At 43.3% G+C, this 21790-nt stretch overlaps 1 protein-coding gene across 1 annotated transcript in view; it reads right to left on the bottom strand.

The window, feature by feature from the left end:
- LOC103894799 (ribosomal protein S6 kinase alpha-2-like) overlaps positions 1–21790 on the bottom strand; it is a gene marked incomplete at its 3' end in the record, with an annotated part of 142061 nt that overhangs the window by 37552 nt on the left and 82719 nt on the right. Inside the window, exons 4-5 of the mRNA XM_009274255.2 lie at positions 1450–1530; positions 580–659 (exon numbers count right to left, since the gene is read on the bottom strand). Of these exons, the coding sequence (XP_009272530.1) occupies positions 580–659; positions 1450–1530 (161 nt within the window). The remainder of the gene's footprint in view (positions 1–579; positions 660–1449; positions 1531–21790) is intronic.

Here is a 21790-nt window from a genome sequence, read left to right as displayed (position 1 = left end):
CCCCCAGGCAGGCAGGAGGAGAGCCGGCGAGGGGTGTGACAGCCAACCTCCCAGCCCTGGGGCGGCGCGTGGCCTGCAACCTGCTCCCAGCAGCTGCTGCAGGAGACGGCTCTTTCCCCGCTGGCCGGCTGATGGCCTGCTGTCTGCATGCTTGCTGCAGGGGTCGGGCCCTGACCTGCGGCCATCTCTTCTTTCTGCTGGCAGCGGTTGTGATTTTCCAGCAGTTCTCTGCCCATGTCCTGGGCAAAATGTATGGAGGATTGGTTTCTCAGACTGTTTCTCATCACATCCAAGATATATTCTGTGAACTATGAGTCTGGGGCTATTTTGCTATGGGAATGGCGTAGTAGTGGTGCAGTTTTCTCCAACAGTGATGCTTACATGCTACCTGCTGCAGTACCTATGGCATAATTCAAATACAATTCTTAAGACCACACTTAAAGATGCAAGCTGATACAGCTCTATTACATATACATAGCAGGACTATTCCCAAGGCTGTTTTTCATTCCCACCAACTTCATCTGAGTTCTGGAAATCAGGACAGTCTTTCATTTCTAAAGTTAAAATCTATCAGCTTACCTCTTTGGAGAGTCTTGTGAAAAGGTCCCCTCCCCGCAGGAAATCTAGTATTAGATACAACTTTCCCTCTGTTTGAAATGCTGCATTAGAAAAGGATGGAGATGTTGGAAGTTTGAATCAAGATAAAGTCTCCAAATAATTAATCTTGTTGACTAGCAGTGTATCATTCATGCCGTTATCTTCCCTGTCATCTCAGCACTTTGAGAACAGAAAAATTTAATTTTTCTATAGAACTAAGCAATTGAGCTTAAACTACGGGAAAAAATGGTATCAGCTGAGAGACAACGACGCATTACTAATACATTCTTTTCCTTGCTAAGCACCTATGAATTAATATTGCTTTCCATTGCACAAAATACAGGAGTCACTGAGGGCGAGGCATAGAGAGAAACTCCTAGGTTTGTGTGAGGGGAGAGCCCACACTATTCAAAATGTGGGGCTCCTTCGGGACCTGGTGAGGCGGAGGAAGGCAACTCCAGCAAGACACCACATTCATATACACACATATGCAAATTTGGACTGATGCTGATTATTAAAAATAGTTTTTATTTAGATTCTCTGGTTTTCTAAATTATACCTGACAGCAGGTGAGGGGGTTGGCAGATGTATACTCACCAGCTACCCCACCAGCACAATCTATCACGTTAGACTTCATGACAAATGTACTTGGATGGAGGAATGGCTAAAACCTACTTATACTGAAATTCTCCTTTAGCACAAATGAAGAATTTCACACAGGTAACCTCTATGATTTTGTTAGAGACAGAGTCATAAGTAGGCAGGGGGTATCTGTACGAAATTATAACACATCTAGTTACAATTCCCCAACCAATTTAAGAACAAACATGAATTGTATTTTATTATAGTTACCATAATGAAGCTTGACTATGAAAGGATGATTCACTTCTGCCAAAATATCTCTCTCCATTTTTGATCGTACCCGATCCCGAACTATAAAGAAAGAACAATAAGAACAGCGACATATTAAGAGGCAGCACGGTCACTGGATACAGTACTGGAATGAGGTTCAGGCAATTTGGATTCTGCTTCTTACTTTGCTGATGGCTTGTGGTGTGACCTTTGGCAAATCATGCCACTCTCTGGTGTCCCCTTTTTCTGCCTGTCTTGTCTATGCAAGGAGTGAGCTCTTCAGGAAGGCACCCTGTCCTCCTCTGTAGAGAACTGCCCTAACTAAAAGGACTACAGTATTACAAACAACAGGAATGTGATTATGCTTTGCAAAAGACAATGTTAATGTGAAAATTAAAACTATATAAAATTAATAACTTTATCTCATTTAAGATTAAACAGAACGTACCAGTCCCAGAGCTTGTTGGGTTAACCTTGTGCAAATTAACTTTTTGTATTGTGCTGATGCTAGCAGCGTTTATGAGATATCACTGAATAGCACTCTCTGGAAGCGATTTATATGAAATATTTTTAGCTTCCAATAAACCACCCAAACAATCAGTAATAAAGAAAAAAGGCTGATTAAAAATAGTAAAAAACTATTTTTACATGTAGAGATAAATTATTGTGTGATAGCAGTGAGAAAAAAACTTTAGTGGTTGAGATGAATAGAGAGTAAGAGAAAAAATAGTTACAGAGGTGAGCTCGGTTCAAACTAATAAAAACTGACGCTGAAGATTTCATAGCAAAAACATTTAGCAGAATGTTCAGACACTGAGGAGGATTCAAGTCCCCACATTATCAGCTCTTGATCTTACAGATTCATTTTTCAGTCAATCACAATTTTACTAATTCCATAACGAAAGCATTGAAATTTTCTTCTTTCTCTGCGTTACACAATGCCAATATACTTTTCAGCTGAAAGCATCTACAAGGAATGTTATGAGACTATTTTAGGTGGTAAAGCCTGAGATCTCAGTGAGATTCTGTCATCCCCTGCATGTGTTGTGGATCTGCTGAGAAGCCGAGTACTCTCAGCATCCAAGTAATGACCGTGCCATGATGAAACCACATATTCTGTTGCTGTACTTCAAAAATTGATGCACAGAACTAGGTCCAAAACAGCTGATCTGAAAACCATAAATAGGAGTGGAGGGACACTTTGATTTCTTGCTATTTTGATGCTTTACTTAGGTCAATAGCGATGTAAGCTTTACTAGCTCGCTCAACCCGAGCTACCTTGTGGGTAAAAATCAAGACAAAGGGAATCTCAGAATCTTAATCTTACCTCATGAGTAAAAATCACACATCACACACTCACAAAATGTTTAGCCTACGTGAAGGCAGCGTATTTTTCATGCTGTAGATCAGCGATGCTCCCAGGCAGGAATTCTTGTTGGACAGGTGGGCGTTGCTGAACACTCTATGTGGGATATTTCCCATTAATTTCTCATTAAGCTTGGTTAGATAGCCTAATAAAGTACTTCTCTGCACTGAGAAGAGGCTGGCAGAACGGCAGCACGCCCTCCTGTCTCCATCCTTTCGACCTCTGAACAGGTAAAGGCACAGCTGTCCAGCCAGGCGCTGTGCCGAAGCCCGCTGCGCTGTGCCCTGCTCACTGCTGTGGTGATTACAGGCTGTGGACCTGTCAGGCCACCACGTCACCCTCCTCCCCACACGTATACAGCATGCCTGGAGGCACAGAGACATTAAAGAAAAGGCTGTGTCACTACAGAAAACACCTCATTCTCCAGAGCCAAGGCCCCATAACTGCTCTGAACCGAGTCTCCTCCAAAGCTGCTCTAATCACCACCTTCACAGTGGCTGCCAAAAAAGACCACTGGAACCTGCAATCAGGATTACAGCTTGGCACGTGAGTTGGTGACCTGCCCTGCCCATCTTCCAGCACCAAACACCGCCTGATTTAAACGCTTTGAGGGCAGGAGGTACATAGGCCCAGAATTTTATGCAGCCCTACCACCAAAGAACGTATTAATCATATTCTCTAGAAAGGCAAATCCACTTGCTTTCTCCCACTTTATTTTTCTTACCCTATTACTTCCATATGCCTGCGCTGTGCCTGATTTTAACCTCCAAAGTAGCCTCCCTAGAGGCATCTACCTGCTTGCACCAGCTTATGTACCACAGGACACTGTCAGAGTTAGTTATTGTACCGTATGCTGCACATCCATTGTCATGATATTTAATAAATATGCAAGGTTAAATACCTTCTCCTTTGTGGTTTATTATTGATTCTGTCATAGCAGGAGGGAAGATTTATTTTGCCTTATTCCAGATACACCTAGGAATTCTCCTGCTCTTCCACCCTCTTGTATTTTTGGGACTGGGACAACGTGGGTCTGAAATGCATAGGAAGGGTTTTAAGAAGAGGTGGCACTTTGACATAACATTTCAACAGCATGAGGCTCTGTCTCTGTCTGACTCCTCTGTCATCATCCAGGTATGGTGAGTGGGAAAGTGCCTCTCCTGCACTTCGGAGATTTTTTCCAGTATTCAGTGGTCCCAGTCTGCTCTGCTGAGGGAGTCTCCGTTCTAGTTCTTACATCCTGGCAGTCAGATAATTAGATTAATTTGCTCAAGCACGATCTGAATTAGTTCTGGCTGCTTATTCAGCTTGCTAGATCCTGGCTACAGAGGGACTCCTCCAGCAGTACAGGGAGAGATGGACAGGGTCTGATTAGCTGCTGCAGTGCCAGAGATGATGAGGCCTGAACATGAAAGATACTTGCTTCTACACAGGTGACCAAGCAAACATGCATGTCTTTGCTTAGTCTCATTTGGGGATCAGTGAACATCTACCACCATGAATTCCTCCACTCACTTCCAAAATGACTGGATCACTGACCAGGACCTATTTCTATGGATTCCTTTCTGAGTGAATCCCTTTTCTCTGATGGTCTTATCAAAGAGCTGCAAAACCAGCACTGGAGCTCAGTAGCCTCAGGGAAGACGACCGAGCGGCTCAGTTCAGCACGGCTCAGCACACGGCTGGGCTCTCCCGGCACAGGTTCCTTCGCGGTGCTGTGGAACAGCCTCTCCTACCCACCCCTTGGTAATGACAAGGGGGGTACACCAAAGGCACAGAGGAAAGTGCAAATAACTCCACTCCCCCATCCTCATTTTGATCACTTGCAGGGGTCTCAGTGCAGCGCACAGAGTGGGGAACCAGGTGGCTTGGGCAGGTAATACTTACACCAGATGTTTACCTCTATCATTAAAATGCTCATTGGAAATAGCACTCACCTGCTAAACTCTTGCCCTTTCTACCCAGTATTGAATTTAGTTTGAAAGGTGGGGTTTGCCACTTATCTTTAAATTATATATCAGACAAAGGCAGAGAGCATAACCCGGAGCAATGAGCACACAGTTATGAAGATTGTTTGCATGATCTTGGACAAATTAGCTATCCCTGAAATAATCCCTGGTGTCATGAGACAGAAGAGATCAGACTGGTGGAGCCTGTAACAGCAGAGGAAGCACCTGCTACCCTGAAATAAAAACAGTTCCCATTTCCAGGTATTAATGTGATATAAAAGAGAAGGGGAGGCAGCTGAGGATACATGCAAATAAATAGAGCTTATCCACTTCAGTCTGTCTAGCTCTGAACATCAAAGAGGAGGATGTTACTGCTTACTTTATTTAACACTGAATGCTTAAGGAGAGGATTTTATTTAAGGAATGAATTTTTACTTCTTGGGCTGTTTTAATTTTAATAACCATGAAGTACAGAAGGGAAAGGGCAAAAGGGAAAAGTATATTCAGAGCATCTTCCAAGGAGAGAAAAAAAGTTCCTTCGCAATAACGGACTAGCTGTGTATTTTCTGAATAAGAAAATTAAGCCATAATCCTGCTTCCCTCTCTGAAGGTCTCATGATATCAACTTTGGTTGAGATTTAAATATGGAAATAAAAATTAAATTTCAGCCAATGAACTTCTTGTCCATATGTCTCACTTAAAAACTAAGAGTCAGTGCATCTTTAAGCTATGTACACTGTCAAATAATGATGATCCAGGGACATCCCTTGATGTACATGCAGTGACATCATATCAGTTTAGCAGCATGTTGAGCCAACCCAAGGAGAACTTTAATTAGCGAAACCATGGCCTACAGGAATTGTAAAGGGAGAATTTATAGAAGAGACACTAATTTATTCACTGTAATACTGATTAAAATTTATAGCTAATTCACCATAAGGGGAAAGTAACTTGTCATACACCTAGTGACTGAATAGCTGAGCTGAAGTCACAGCTCTGTGAAGTTAAACGCTGTTCAGTCACTGGTTTCAGTGGAGGCAGAGTGTTGCTTCTGGGATCTCTTTGGCCAAAGAATAACTTCCAAACATTTTTATCTAATAGTACCCTTCTCACTGCTGCCCAAAGTAATTCTTAGTTCTACCAGAAGAAAATTATCCTGAAGCTCTCTTCTAAATTTGTGTGTAACACTTTGCTGGTCTTTTCTCTGTCTTCAGACTTACCTGGAGTAAAAGTTGATGTTTCTACTTCAAAAGAAGTAATTTCCAATTTAACCTGCAGTGCAGTTTTGGTTTTTGCATATAGATTTGGCGTTACAAGCTTGTATAAGCTAACACATGCATCAAACTTAAATTGGTATTAATTCAATTTTCAAGTGTCAAATAAAAATGAAATAGCTTTTCCTTCTGCCTTCCTCCCTGGGCGGAAACCCCCCTGGTGCCCCGCACCACGCTTCTCTTGGTGCCAACTGGATCCTGTCAGGGCACGGACACTTTAAGTTAGTGCTCCCGTGACCGATACCATTTTTCACTTATGGCTTTCCTCTTTAAAAGGTTTTTGTAGAGAAAGATCCAGCAAGGGAGCGCATCTTACAGACATCTTAACGGACTGCCTTAGCTAAGGGCACTGAGCTGCAAATCAGCCTTGATAAACAGCAAAATCCTCAATGCAGTGAAACCTGTCTCGGGCTCACCCACGGGAGGAACCGCGGCATGGTGCATCAGGGCTAAGAGACAGGAGCCGAGACGTATGTCTACGAGGAAGACCAGTGTGGAGCAAGGGAGAGCATCTGCCTCCATCCTGCCTGCTTTGGGGATCAGCAACAGCGCAGGGAGCCAGGCTTTGGCTGCCCCTGCAGATGGTGTGGAGACGTATGCGATACGTTCCGACTTCCTCCATAGGTGCCGAACTTGGGTGTTGCTCTCACCTCTGTTGGTCAACAGCAAGGGGAGCCAGAGTCTCATGGGCGAAATATTTTCTGTACACGTTAGCTGAGGTCCAGCACAATTCTGCTTTGCTCATGACCACAATCGTTTGCCTGTTCATGCACTGTGAACGTCTCTGACTTACCGATGCAGCCTTGCAAATACAAGCAAAGCACTTGGATGCTCCGATACACTTGTAGAAATATTTAAATGACTTCTAGCCTAAATCCTGTTTTAAAAGGGGGATGGAGATAGATTTTGTGAGCTCTGCAAGGCATCCAAAGCTGAAGAACAGTTCTACCACTCTTCAGTAGCACTAAAGCGGTAACTTATTTTTTGTAAGTTGTTGTTAGGTGCATAGATCCTTTTATAACTCTAGTCCCAGTGTGAATACCTGCCGGCTGCCTTGAGGCACAGGAGTCTGGTCCCTCCCCAGAGCCCTCTGGAGGTGGCTCAGGGCAGGACCTGGAGCTCTGGTTGCCTCTCTGAGTGGGCCAGTCTCTCTCCACTGATTTTGGAGGCAACCTTCTTGGTGTCACCAGGCTGAAATTGGCATTTGAACACTTAATATTTTTTTTTTGGAACTAGGAATGGGTTGTCAGACAATGGGTTTAGTGCCTCAGTGACTTGTCCTTATGGCCTTTTGTCCTTTTTGACAATTTTTCCTGAAGTGCTGCTTAATCCCTTGGACCTGCAACACCAGGGAGAGAAACCCCCTGTGTGTCTGACACCAGCAACTGCCCCTTACAGAAAGCTATTCTCGCGGGAAGATACACACAGAAAATACACAAATAATATCAAAGGTTTCACAACCTGCTCAGAGATGTTTGGCAAAAAGCATTATTGATTAGAAATGATTTGCCCGTCCCTACCTTTCAAAATGACCTTTCGGTAAGAAATGTCCCTGCTCAGCCAGGAGCGGAGCACTAATTAATTAACAAAGCAAGAAAAGAGTGAGTTAGAAACTATGTTAACTTAATTAAATCACCATCAAAAAATATTGGTAGCAGGAGAAATAAATCAGTGAATAAAAGGATGGATTTAAATTTCATCCATTACCCTCCTCACTTCCCTAAAACTCAGCACCGTACCTCAAGTGGAACAAAAGCAAAATATAACTCAGACTCAGGAACATGCAACTCAATTTCAAATTCTTCACGTAGCACTGGAACATACGAGTGATACAGAAAATGGAATATATACATAAAACTATGTGCAACATCCTTTTCAATTCTATTTCTGTTATTTTCATCTGGTTTTAATGCTGGCTATTGTAGACAAAAGCAGAGAGCTAGATTCTAATTTCAAATCCACACTGTGTACATCTGGAAGACAAAGTACTTGTGTGGTGACTAATTACCCAAGACATGGAGAAATACAGGCTTTCCAAAAAAGATCATAATCTAGCTTCAATGGCTCTGCTTGGAAATACTATTTGCATTACTGTGTTTCTGCTTCATACAGTATTATACTCAAATCTTCTAAAGAGCAGCCTTTCACGTTGTACCTAATCAGCAGAGCATTATTACAACGCAAAGAAAAATAGAAAAGTGTCCTGTTGACACCTGAATATAGAAGTATACCAATAATGTCACGTAGGGATTTTATGCACATTTGTTTTGAAATGCATGTAATTTCATGAAGGTTATTTTTCTGGAAGAAAGATCCTCTATGCCCCCAAATATGGAAACTTTTAGAGATGGGGAAAGAGCCATTAAAAACAGAACTTTACCACTCAGCCCTAGCGCTGCTGCGGCAAAGGAAAAAACCAGATTTACAGAGTAGGAGACGCTACTTTGTAGAAGGGCACTCTGAAAAATCAATACAAACACAGACTAGTTTTTAGGAGTCCAGGGTCTGGAGGAGGTCATTTTATCTCCCTCTCCCCTGCTTTTTTTTCCCCTTTTACATGAAACAACACTTCGGCTTTAAAGAAATCAAAGGCTTTCCTTTGGTTTAGTTTTTTTTTTTTAAAGTAGCTTGGATGCTTCAATGTTGAGATTTGGAATGACAGACGTCTCTAAATTAATCCTAAACTTTTAATATTGAGCTTCCATTTATATTATTTATCACCTATTTGTTATTCTCTCAAAATGTTTGGAAAAGTTAATTAAATCTCACAATAGCCCTCTGAAGTACCTCTGCTCAATTTTCCAGCAAGGAGAATGAAAGGACAGATTGATGAAGTCTAAAGCTAAAAAAGAAAAAAAATCATATGCGAGTTGTCAGGAGCAAACTCAGGTTTCTAGGATGTACTAACCCTGCTGAAAACAAATCCCCAGAGCGGTAACCTGAGCTCTCCCCACGTTTTCCTGACACCCCTGCCCGCTGAGGAGCAGCCTGCAGAGGCTGCAGTGGGTCTGAGCTCTGCGGGTGCTGCTCGGTGGGCTCCCTCCTGCCCGGCAGAGCCTCTGGCGGCTGCGACCTCCCGCTTTTTCCCCACTGGGACACCAACTTGGATCTCCCTCCCCGGCCAAAAAATCCCACAGACGCTGCAGGAGCTTAAGCGCGTTTTAGATTTTTGGCTGAAATTAGCCAGTGGGTTCAACCCTGTCATTAGAGAAGTACTGACCGACAGACAGCGGGATGATCGTATAAACCTCATGTCCTTATGCAGAGGTGAAATTTCGATTTTTGTGTATGTTTAAACAGAACTGGACCAACTGAATATACACAGATGTGCTTGTGCACAGCTCCCAGGTGAACCCATTCTCCCCCCAAGGTCTGTGAGCTGCAGATGTGCAATGACATCCAATAATCCAAATCCTATGGTGATGTACAACACCAACAAAGTCAGAATTACACCCCTTACAATCGCATTAATCAGTTCTAACTAACATCGTTAAAACCAAACCAAATAAACGGCTCGATGAAGAGCAGAGAAAGCTGCCATTTGCAAGCATGGAACTTCCTCCAAAAAGCCAAAACCTGCAGCTGGAAATACATCTGTCCACGATTTGTGCAAAACTGAAAGCCTTTGACACCTCTGCATAGCTGCACCTGGGTCATTTTTTTTTAATGTAAAGCAGATGCTTTATTTAAATTTATTTACCTTAGTGGATGCGCTATCCTGTCAAATGATCCATGAAGCGATATATTTGTTTCTTGAATTCTACTGTAACATAGTCCTATTTTTTACTATATTTGCTTCAGTTGAACAGATGTATAATTATTATTATTACTATTGCAGGCAATAGCAACGATTTCAATATTAACTCTTACTGACAGGAATTAATTACCTATGCTCTAGGAATAGGCATAATTTCAAAATGACAAACGAATAAGAGGGCTGGCCTTAGAATTCAGAGGTCCCAGTAAACGCTATTCATCAGTAGCTCTGGAAATTACGATGACCTGAAGGGAGAAACTGGTGGCTGTTTCATATAGTTTTGCAATAAAGAAAAGTTGCTTAAAACAGTTATGAGACAGTTGGCCTTTTTTCGCCTCACAAATTAGATATTTAAAATTTAGTTCCACCCTACAAGAATCCAACAGAGAAAAGATATACAGGTACATACAGTCCTCAATCCTACTCTTAAATAGACTCCAAAGAGGACTTAATTTTCTCCATGAAACTTCTCTGGTATCTCCTGTCAGTCTCCAATTCCCTTGTAGCTACTGCCCTGCTGCAGCACTGGCTAACTCGCATGCAGCTGCGCAGGAGAGGCAGCACCAAGCCTAATGTTTCCTACCCATGGGGCATTTCAGTATTAACTGAGCGTTCGCCTTGCGTTTGCTATTGGGATGTTGCTAAGTCAACAGGCACAACGAAGAAATTGTTTTTCTCTTGTCCTTCTTGAGATGGAGATGATCCAGACATCCAGGAACTGCTGGGTCTCTCAGGGTAATGAGTTTCACTGCTTGCCTTTTAAGCTTGAAGCCCAGTGTAGTTTAATCAACTGTTGCTTCTCTTTGCTCTTAAAACACACCTGCTTTGTGGGTTTTACAGGCAGGGCTGAATAAAGTTTGCGGATTACTTTACTCTGGAAGTGTGAAAACTGTCTGTGCTTTGGTATTCACCACAAATATGTTCTGCAGCGTATCATCAAAGGCAAAAATACAGCTTTTATGATTGAAAAGTATTGGGAGTAACCACTGGCTCAGCGGTGAAAATGCAAAGACATTTCCTCTTATGCCAGTCTTCTACAGAAAAAATATTGCCCCCTTTATTTAATCTCTCTGGGCCTAAAAAACCAGTTGTACTGAAAGGGAAGTTTCTTCTCCTTCAGGACCTTTGAGCAACTACTAATTCACTTGCAAAGCCTGGCAGAGCTGGACGGGGGTGAGGGTGGTGCTGGAGCTCCCCTGGGAGCTCCTTGGGACACTAACTCAGGGCAAAGCGCCCCTGCATGAGAGTGATTTAAAGCCCGCCCGAGTCCCTTCTGTTTTGTTATATGAGCCCCTACTATTTTGTTTAATGGCACAGTATGGAACCTTCTGCCTGGTCCAGTTGGGATGTTTATGGACAAGACCAACAATCTTTTATATAATATTAAGTGCAAATTCCTGGAAGGATCGGAAATGTGGTATTATCCCTCTGTGGAGAATGTATGCACTGGGATGCTGTCATTTGTCACCAGGGCAGTTTTGCTCATAGGCTGAACTAATCCTGGTAAAAGTTTTCTGTAGAGCTGCTTGAAACTTGGAATTTTGGACATTTTCAAAGATGTTCTTGCTGTGGCTTTTGTTCTGAATTGGAACAAAAAGCCTAAATTCAGCAAGTTTTGCCAAAACTAAAGTGTGAAAAATTGTTTTGGGTGCATCAAAGTACTGTTTTGTTAACGGTTTTAATTTATTTTTGATCTATTATTTCTTAAACACTAATTATAACATAAAACTATAAAATAATTTTTTAAAACGTATACAATCAAACCAAAGTATTCTGCTGAAATGCTTACTATCAATGTTTTTTCAAGCGAAATTTCACTCAACGGTCCTGTTCTTGTGGATAGACACTCTACCAGAAAAGGTATGCTGAATCTTTTATCAATCGTAATGCACATTCAGAAGAAGATGGAATAATAAAAAAGAGGATTTATAGGTGCTTCAGGAAAAATATGTTCACTGAGCCCATCAGGAATTTTAAAACAAAAAAACCCAACCCCATGTCTTCTAAATGTAGGGTAATCATACAAAAATACGAAGTAATGTTTTTGTGATTGGCCTAATTGGAGAGCAGTTTGACAGCTTACTTCTCATACGGGTAACGCAAGGCTGTGGCTGGACAGTGAGAGGTGCATTTCTCAGAAGGGAGGGTTTGGATGGATCGGTCACGGAGCACGAGGCAAATGTTAACATTCACCCCGAGCTACGCAGCAGCCCTGGCCACGACTGCACTAGGCTGACTTCTCACTCTAAACACTTCTTCCATTAGGCTGCTTAGATGTGGTAAACACAGAGCCAATCTAATCTGACTTGCTCTAACAAAATGTTTTGGATGAGCATTTTAGCTACTAAATTCCAAATATTTTGATTTGTATAATGAGTGACTAGTACATTTAAGGCATCACTGAGGAAGCTGGGATAGTGGCTTATCATCCAAAACCGAGGACGCTCAGTTGATTTAGGAGATATGAAGCCCTGAGACAGCTTCTATTTGTAAACCTCGTCCAGCATGGTTTATCAGGTTGCTTGCAACCCAGCCCTCCGAGATACTTGCACATAAAATAGATGGGAATTTAGAACTCAAATATTTCAAGTAAATTGTGGCATTTAATGTCAACATTCAGGCAAACCAAACCTTTGCTTTGCCCAGGCCCTGACATGCTACGCAGACATGCTTAATATAGCTCCATTGATATGTTTGTCTCATAAAAATAACTGAGCAACTGCGAGACGGCTGTCTGTCACTGAAGAAGCCTCCAGTCCCATCAGAAAGTAGGGTGTGAAGTCAAGGCAAGGTTATTTCCTAAATTAGAGCATAAGGAAAAGCCTGGTCTCGTGTCGTTACCGACACACTGACTAAAGCGTTGCAACCAGCAAGCCTTGGCCACACAAACAACAAGAAAAAAAGGCTGATCTATCTAGTGTTTTCTCCTGCGAGGAGAGAAACACAGTGCTCAGACAGTCGCAAATTATTTTTCAGCCTGGACTCCATTACCGTATAGGGAGCCTTGTGGAAGATATGACTAAGTTCAGAGAGTCTCTGGGTGAAATCATGGCCCTAAAAGAGTCAGTAGTAAAACTGCTGTTGACAGTAATAGGATCTCACCATCTCCATCTCAGTCCCTGTATACAGTTCTGAAAATATACATAGCTGCTTGAACTCTAAAAGAATACCTAACTGAAAAGGAAATCTTCCTTTTTCCTATGTCACTGGGTAACTGCCAAGAGCTAAACATAAACCGTACTAAGCAATGACTAAAGGGAGACAGGAGGAGAGCAGATAAATATTTAAAGGATATAAACATGAAGGACAGAGAAGAATTATTTATCAAAATAAAACGAAAGAAAGGAATATAAATAGGAGGAGGTAAGCGAAACAGAAAAAGAGGAAATGTAGGCTGTGTCGGGCAAACCGTAACCAGCTGAACCCCTATGGAGCAGAGTGAAGAGTTGGGATTGGACCCTCATCACTTGACACATTTTAAAATAAAACTGAACAGAAAAAGATAAAGAATGATTTAGTAAGAAACCAGCCTGCCCTGGCTGCGCATCTTTCACTATGTGCTACTGTGCTGCAGTGACTCCACCTCAATAAAGCACACTTTTTAAAAAAAAAATCTAGATTTCACTACTGTGCACAAGTGTTTGGGAGACTGACTGAAACAGAGCAGTCATTTGTAGCAGGATTAATGCCTGTAACACTATGTTAGAATATTCCAGCAAAGTGAAAAAAAAATCAGAAACTAAAAATTCGTGTTGGGAAGGGACTTGAAAATCCTGTGAAGAATAACCATGAACAGTTTAGCTTCCACACAGTGCTTTTAATTCTGAGATCTCAAATAGCCTTACCGAGAGCCTTGGATCACTACAGCTGTTACCCTGTGGATGATACCTGGAGGTGAGAGGGGTAATGCAGCTCCTCCGGGGCCACCCAGCACAGCGGCCACCAGCCTTGTTGCAGCCCTTCCAGTGACTGCTCACACTAAATCATACTCCTCCCACGCAGAGTGCAAACTTTCAGGGTTCCTCAAAGCTTTGCTTTGGAAATTGCTTGCTTTGTTCTGCTTGTGAAAAAGTGCTCTCAAACCCTCTCATGTGATAAACTCTCTATAGCAAATTAAAAACCAAGTGTGTCATAACAGCACGGCAGGATTTCTGCATGTTTCTAATGAAGACGCATGTAGGGAGTCCTCGGACACTGGCCAATCTCATGCAGCAAATTCAGCTCTGACACCTCATGATCGCCTCCTTTTTGCTCCGTCTGTCTCACCTATAAGCCACCCTTCAGATCCCTTCCATCCCCGCCCCGGCAGCAGAGCTGAACAGCCTTGCTCCTGCCATTTCTCGTTTCTTCCAAGGGAAGCCACCGAGCACCCACTCTGCCAGCGCTGGAGCCGAGCAGTCCTCTTCCCTCGCAGCCCCCTCTCAGGTCCAAAGCAGAAAGGGGCGGGAGGAGGTGGGATGCTCTGGAGAAGCTGGCAGTCAGCCATTGCCTCCTTCCTGAAGTTGCAGAGAAGACCAGCTCTGGCCCCGTCTCGCTCCTGCCACAAAGTTCAGTCTTCCTCTCAAAATGACACCTGGAGCAAGTGCTGCCCACGATCCATGACCCTCTCTCTTCCTGACCCTCCACTTCTCCACTTGCAGTTTTGCCCTTCCTATTGCCTTTCTCTTAGCTCCACACACCAGATCGTGTTTCCAAGCCCACTACTGCCCCCGATGCTTGGCTCGGGGGGTGGTAGCTTCCCACTGCCCTAGAAAGCTGCCCTCGGGAATCTGGAGGGCACCAGCTCACCTGGGGACAACTGAGGGGCTTCTGGAAAATGGGGGTGTCTGGATTTCAGTAGGTTGGAAACTCAGCTAAATGAAGGCTGTGCATTTAGTGCGACAGTCTAGGAAGAGCCTCTTGGCTCTCTTGGTACCGAGGTCAAAGTGTGCTGTTTAAGAAGCCGTCTTCTGCATAGAAGTCTGCCCCTGGGCGCTCGCTGGAGCTGCAGAGCAAAGCCGCTGGCTATTTTCCTAACAAAACAAGAGAGAGGGGGCACAAGCTAGAGGCCCATCCTTTCCCCTTTATGGCGAAGTATCCTAGGAGACAGAGGTAGGTGGTAAAGGTGACCCAAAATGTGGGGAACACCATGTAAAAACAAAAATACAAAACAGTCTTTCTAAACGTACATTTGAAAATATTTATTTCTTATGATAACATGCAAGGGTCAAGTTAGTACCTGCATCTATTTACATCCTACCTAGATGTATGACATTAATATTTTACATTGCATAGCTTATTGTACCCATAATGAAAACAAAATTGAATTGATCAGCATTGACAAAAGCTATATAGCAGTACAATCCCATAAACCTGAAACTCCCTCTGAACATGAAAGGCAGCTCTGACTTAATGGTGTTGATGATAATTGCCCACTAAATGGCAACTATGACATAGCACAAATGAAGTCTGAAAGATGACCAGAGACCCAGCGCAATTGTCTGAGAAATTCAGGCTTTGCCCAAATTTACAAAAATAATCTATTGCTGCTGAGAAAATGTCAGTTAAATTACTGCACCATGGAAACCTCTCGAGTGTATCAATTACAGCTGCATTCAAATAGAAAACGCTGTGGACAAAATAGAAAGGGGAGACTGTCGTTGACACTGATTGCTGGTGTCTCTTCGAACATCATCAAAACCTCCAACTTGGAGCAAATGCCACAGCCATGAGGAGGCCGTAACTGACATGTGTAACCCACATGAAGAGTATAAAAACACAGAGAATAATTTTGTTTCTGTCGAAACAAATCCCAGATGGTAGCGTCCCACACTGTGCCATCTAACTTATAGAGAGCCAGCTGAGTGCTAGTACACTTCCAGCAGCGGTTGCGAACAGAACACCTGGCCAGCTGTTTGGTGAAGGCTTACAAGCGATCCAACTGCAATGCTGTGAGGCAAACCACTGCCAGTACAACTGAGCCCCTACCCTCTGCCGTCACTCTGACTTAAAATGGCATCAAGTGGCAGTGTTGACCTCTCTGTTAATCTGTCCTCGTGCTTGAAAGGAAATAACATTTTTCTGTTGTATTATGGGAACCAGTAAAAGCAGTGGGATGCAACTCCCGGAGGATGCTTATGAAATTGGTTTCCAACCAACTATAAATGCACTGCAGTTGCAGGCAGATGAAATTGGTTAAATGGCAATCATGCTGGATGCTCCAACTGGGGCAACTTATTCAGTAAACAGAACAAACACTTTTCATATAGATAATGGATTTGTACCACAGCCAAAGACTTGCAGAGTCCATCAGGGAGGTTAAAAATCCCAGTGATATTTAGCTATTGTGTTTCCAGTTTAGCTTTCCACTACAGCTACAAATTTATGCAAACGTATAGTTGATTCATAGCTCTGATTATTTCAAATAGTCAATGCATTATACAGAAGAGACATTTCCTAACAATTTCTTGTTTCAGATTCTTTAGCCATTAAATTCCATAATGCAGCAGATTGCACTTAAGTGGGGAGGAGTGTTAATAACATCTCCATTAATATCTGACTATTACTTTTCATAAGGACATTGAGCACTGTGAAGAGGAGGCTGGCATAATTAGGTTAACGTTACAGATATGGAGATTGAGAAGAGGAGCAGCAGTAATAGTAGCTGCTTTATGTTCATGCAGCAGGCTGGCAGCAGCGATGTGAGCAGAGCCAAAGTCTTGTAACTCCTAAACCGAGGTACCAGCTCCTACACCAAACACAGCCTGCCATGAAAGAACAGACTACATGACATAAATTCAAAGGAGATGAAGACTAAAAGCATTTGAGCCTGTATTTACCAAAAAAGTAATTTTTCTCTTCCTGTAATTCATGCAGCCTTGTGGTACCAACAGCAAGCTCTTGGATGTCAGGCAGGATTACAAGACTCCCAGTGGTTCATTCACGTGCTGTGCAGCTGACTCAATGGGTTGCCAGCAATAGCTTCTCTTTTTCAGCAGTAGGTTTCTTAAAATTAGAAGCATTACAAGCAAACAGAAAGCTTAAAAAACTCCTTAAAGACAGTGCAAGATAAACAAGACACAAAAGAAATCCAAGCCCCAAGACCGAGCCAAAAAGAAAACCAGAAAAGCAGACTTTCACTTGAAGATTCCCATTTGGCCTACAGGACACCAGCCAGAAAGGCAAAAGGAGAAGGGCAGCAGGCAAGATAAAACAGTGGCCAGTGTTACGTTAACACTGGTAAAGCCAGATTGGCCTGGGAACGTCCTGCCCACTGATGTTCTGCTTAATTCTGAAAATAAACACATGAGAGAAGGGGAATGGAGGTTGACAGCTGCAGGCAACCATGAGAAACTGAACACACCCTCCAGAAATGCTGCTATCTTGAGCAGCAATGTGAAGAAGAGCCGTATTATGAATCCTTCTACCTGAGGGCTGGCTTTTCCTAGGAACTTTCTCTGAATGGGACTCCCCAAAGGAACAAACATTCAATATCTCAACAGTATGACCACTCTGCCATCTTTGCAGCAGGACATTTTTATCTGTTCAATTAAAAAACCCTGAATTTTCAACAGTCTACTTGGTAGAGTGGGGGCATTGCTACTACTGTAGTAACAAAGTATTCACAGGGGACCTGAGGTCTGGAGCATACAGCCAGAGCAGATCACACTGTTGCCTCCGACTTACCCAGCGCTAGCAAAACTAAATCTTCTCCTAACCCAGACATCTAGAAGAAATGAACCCTGAGGAAGGAAAGGAAGAGGAAAGATTCTCAGCCTACAAAAGATGGAGGCTAAACATAACAGTCTTCAAGATGTGGAAGAAAACTGCAGAGAGGAAACTCTTCTCAGCAGACAGGATGTGAACTAATGGCCTCAGCTGTGGCAAGGCAGATACGGGACAGATGTTAGGAAGCATTTTATAATAGTAGGGCTAGAGAGTCTAAGAATGAGTTAGGCAAACATCTGTCAGGAATGACAAAAGCATAGCTCTGCCACCCTAGGTCAGAGGTGGGCTGCGGGACTTCTTCAGGTACCTTCCAGCTGATGCTTTAGTAGCAGTGCAAGGCAGGGGGTGCCCTCTGAGAGTCCCACACCAGTGGGTTTACCTGGCTCAGACCTGGGCAGGGACATGAGTTAGGCTCCCAAAGCAGAACCACTGAGATCCTGCAGTTGTCCTGGGGATCGGCCAGTCCTCGCTCCCAGGTACTCAGCCCAGGCAGAGCACTGTGCACAGCCAGCAGTGCCTGTCTCACTCCAGACTCGTTCATTCAGCTGGAGCTTCACTTCACTCTTCATAGACCTGTTCCAATTAAACTAAGCTGTGCTTTTCTCTCCTCTCTCTGTGCTTTCCAGCTATTGCTGGTGAGGGGTGTGAGGGCTGACAAAGGCTGTTGCACCTCCTGGTCCTTTCCTGGTAAAGTGGGTTTTCTACAGATAAAATGAAATTGCACCACGTTTGTCAAAATGGATAAACATTTCAGTCATGGCTTCAGGACAACTGTCTGTGTAGTCTCTCAATTCCCAAAACTATACCAAAAGCAACTAACAGCAAACTGCTACTTGACAATAAAAAATATCAAAAGTGGTCTTTTCCTTAAAGCAACAACCAGTTCGGGAATAACTGCAAATAGCTGTCATTAGATATACAGTGCCATGAATACGACAAAAAGAATAATCCAAGGGAAAGCAAGCAGTAGTGAAAGCCCTTGATCAAGTCTACTATGGGGACTTTGAAGAATGAGTTTGGGTCTGAAAGCCTTTTACTGATGGCCCCTACAGGAGCTGCAGTTTCAAGTGTCTGCATTGCTACTTATTCACTGTGTCAAGCACAGCAGAATCAATTGCAACTTTAAAGGGGTAGACAGCAAATTGACTGAAAATTACAAGGGGATTTGGAAAATTGCTTTTTATCATCAATAATGAAATGGGTATGATGGACTACTCATTCCTGAAAAAAACCAGCCACCATTCCCTGACTGGCTGGAATAGCTGGGGGACACATTCAAATGCAACCTGCAAGAGCTGCTGCTTTTTTAGAAAATGTAAGGAAGTCATTCTTTCCATATTTCATTGACAGAAGAGTGTGACTCAACAAACGTTTAGAACAAACTTGTAAAATTTGATCACAAGTGAAGAACATATCCTTTCTGCCAAAGAAATCAGCAGACTTTTCAGTGCTGTCTTCCTCTGACTTCAGATTTGAATGTCCTTTGTGCTCTCTAGGGAATCATCATATGAATACCTGAATAACGAAACACTTGCAGCTGCTTCTAATGGGGCCCGTGGAACTGCTCAAGGATTAGAAGCTAAGGGCAGGGGCACGTTAATTTAGCAAAAAGTTGGAAAAAAATAAGACAGCTCTGTGCTACACCTAGTGAAAAACGCAAACACAGGTACACTCGGTGTCTTCATAGCAACATCTGAAACTTTGGCTTAAACCTATGACTACACTAGCAAGCAGTGTGGTGCAGCCAGCAACCTATGGAAAGTAACAGTGGGTGCTGGGACCTGAGGTCCCCCCGCACTGTACGCATTCTGAGGGGTTGATGTCACCCTTTGGTCCCACGGCCTGAATGCCAACGAGAAGCTGGAGGGCACTGGGTGTGCTCCTGGTTTAGTGTCATCAGGAGGGAACCCAGCTTGTGTGCTCTGAAGCTGCTGTGCCCGGCAAACCAAGGCACAGCAAATGGGGATGACTGAAAGAATTGCTTCAGAAGCCTGGTCCAAGCCAAAGGACCAATGCTATTGGATGCTAGAACTCCCATCACAGTTTCTGCTACGCCACTGAACTTCTCATGGAGAAAGCTGGGGTTTGCTTGTGAGTCCTGTCCTGTGCTTTCCTTTGGGAGAATAAAACGAAACTATCTCAGGCAGCAACATACTACTGAAGCTGCATTCCAAATGAACATACAACAATGCAGTGAGCTATATTTTGATATTACTGTAATAGCAGAGTTGTACTGGAACAAATGTGTGGGCAGGAAAGGACTGGACGATATCACTGCATTTACGTACAGCGTGTGTGACAAGTGCAGAAGTGCGTGCTCCTATGGGAATCAGTCTGGCTGAATAACAGGGAGAAAGATAGGAAGATTTATTATAATTTTTACCAGTATTTAGGCAAAGACTTAATAATTCTGTCCTCCTTAGGAAAATAGGAAGAACTTGCTATCTAGCAACCCAAGCAACACGTTTAACAAGGTGACCCCATACAGAACTCAACAGTCAAAATTTTCCCGAAGAGAAAGCTGAATTTTCTTTGGCACTTAGGAAAAGCTCCATGAGGAACAACAGATTTTTGTGTAAAAACAAACTAGCCAAAATGCTCCCTTGCTACAAAGCAGAGAGCATTTTTAATATCCAGAGTTCATTTCTTAAATGTCTTAACGGTGGAAATTTTTGCCTAACAGGATCTTCATGATGCACTTGGCATTGTGAAGAGGCTATAATTTAATCAGGACTTCATACAATGAGAAATCCCACATGGCTTGAATAGAAACAGATAATAAAATCTTTAAGTGATGCATGCTCAGTTTATATTCATAGGCAAAAGTTTTCCCTTCTCATCCAAACCTGAATCCAAACACTGTACAGAATCACTAAAGAATATTAAGTATCTAACCCAGAAGCTACAATCTCGATGAACACAAGTCAATGCTCTTCAGCAAACGTTATGAAAATAAACTTCCAGCAATGCTCTTTGTCATTTTTGACCCGTCCAGTCTGCTGTATATTCAGGCTGGGATGCTGTATAATATTTGCTGACACACAATGAGCTAGTTTCCTAACCACAGTTCATTTTCCTTAGAATATATGAACACATTAGCCTCCACAGTCCGTTAGAAACAACCTAAGTAAGCTCTCTCAAATGTACTGTACCCTTTCCTCCTTCAGAAAGCAAGCCCTAGGTAAGCTGACTTTTCAGTGGAGGAAGAAAGAGGTGGTCTGATGCAAGAAGCCTTGCAAAAACATAGTAAAGCCACAGCCCAATGGTGACCTCTAAGTACTGGGAGTTGAAGATCTTCCAGGTTTCATTTTCAAAACTCCCATGGGACGAAAGAAAGTTCTGCTTCCTTGGATGACAGCTACTAATTCCAGCTTGCTCCTAAATTGTGATGGGCAAGGTTGGCACATTCTGCAGCTGAGCACAAAGCTGGAGATCTTCTCCTTGACTCCTGGCCCACAAAGCTTGCATGTGAATGGGCAAGGTCCAGATGGTGACCCAAAAGCATTGCTGTGTGGCTGAGCACATACCAACTAGGCTGATCTTTACATTTTAGAGCCGCTTGTGAAATATACAGAGGAATCAAATGTCATTGTGTTTGTGCACACAGAAGTTGCTATTTCCTTCCCAGATTTTCCTCTCCCCATTGAAAATTTAGTGTATGGCTATTTGTGGAGAGGGGTGAGTCTATGTCTCAGCTGGATCTCTAAGGGCACTTCTAGGTCCAGCAACGTTTTTTTTGAGCTCAGAGCCCTGACATTTGGACAGTTACAATTCTCAGAGTAAATAAGCCATATGAAGGCAGCAGTTCCCGAGGATGCAGAGCATGTAGCCTTTCCTCTGAACAGCAGGGCAAGGGGACTTCTGCTACGGGGTCTGGACTTGGAGGAAACTGGATGTGTGGTCAGGACTTTCCCGGTACTGTTTAATATCTTCATCAATGACATAGACAGTGGGATTGAGTGCACCCTCAGCAAGTTTGCAGACGACACCAAGCTGAGTGGTGTGGTTGACATGCCAGAGGGACGGGATGCCATCCAGAGGGACCTGGACAAGCTGGAGAAGTGGGCCCCTGTGAACCTCAGGAGGTTTAACAAGGCCAAGCACAAGGTCCTGCACCTGGGTCGGGGCAACCCCCAGTATCAATCCAGGCTGGGGGATGAAGGGATTGAGAGCAGCCCTGCTGAGAAGGACTTGGGGGTACTGGTGGATGAAAAGCTGGGCGTGAGCCAGCAACGTGTGCTCGCAGCCCAGAAGGCCAATCGTATCCTGGGCTGCATCAAAAGCAGCG

The sequence above is a fragment of the Aptenodytes forsteri genome, unplaced genomic scaffold, assembly GCF_000699145.1.
Source record: "Aptenodytes forsteri isolate BGI_AS27 unplaced genomic scaffold, ASM69914v1 Scaffold736, whole genome shotgun sequence".
Taxonomy (NCBI): domain Eukaryota; kingdom Metazoa; phylum Chordata; class Aves; order Sphenisciformes; family Spheniscidae; genus Aptenodytes; species Aptenodytes forsteri.
Note: the sequence above shows the minus strand (reverse complement) of the source record. Positions and strands in the feature narration are given on the sequence as shown.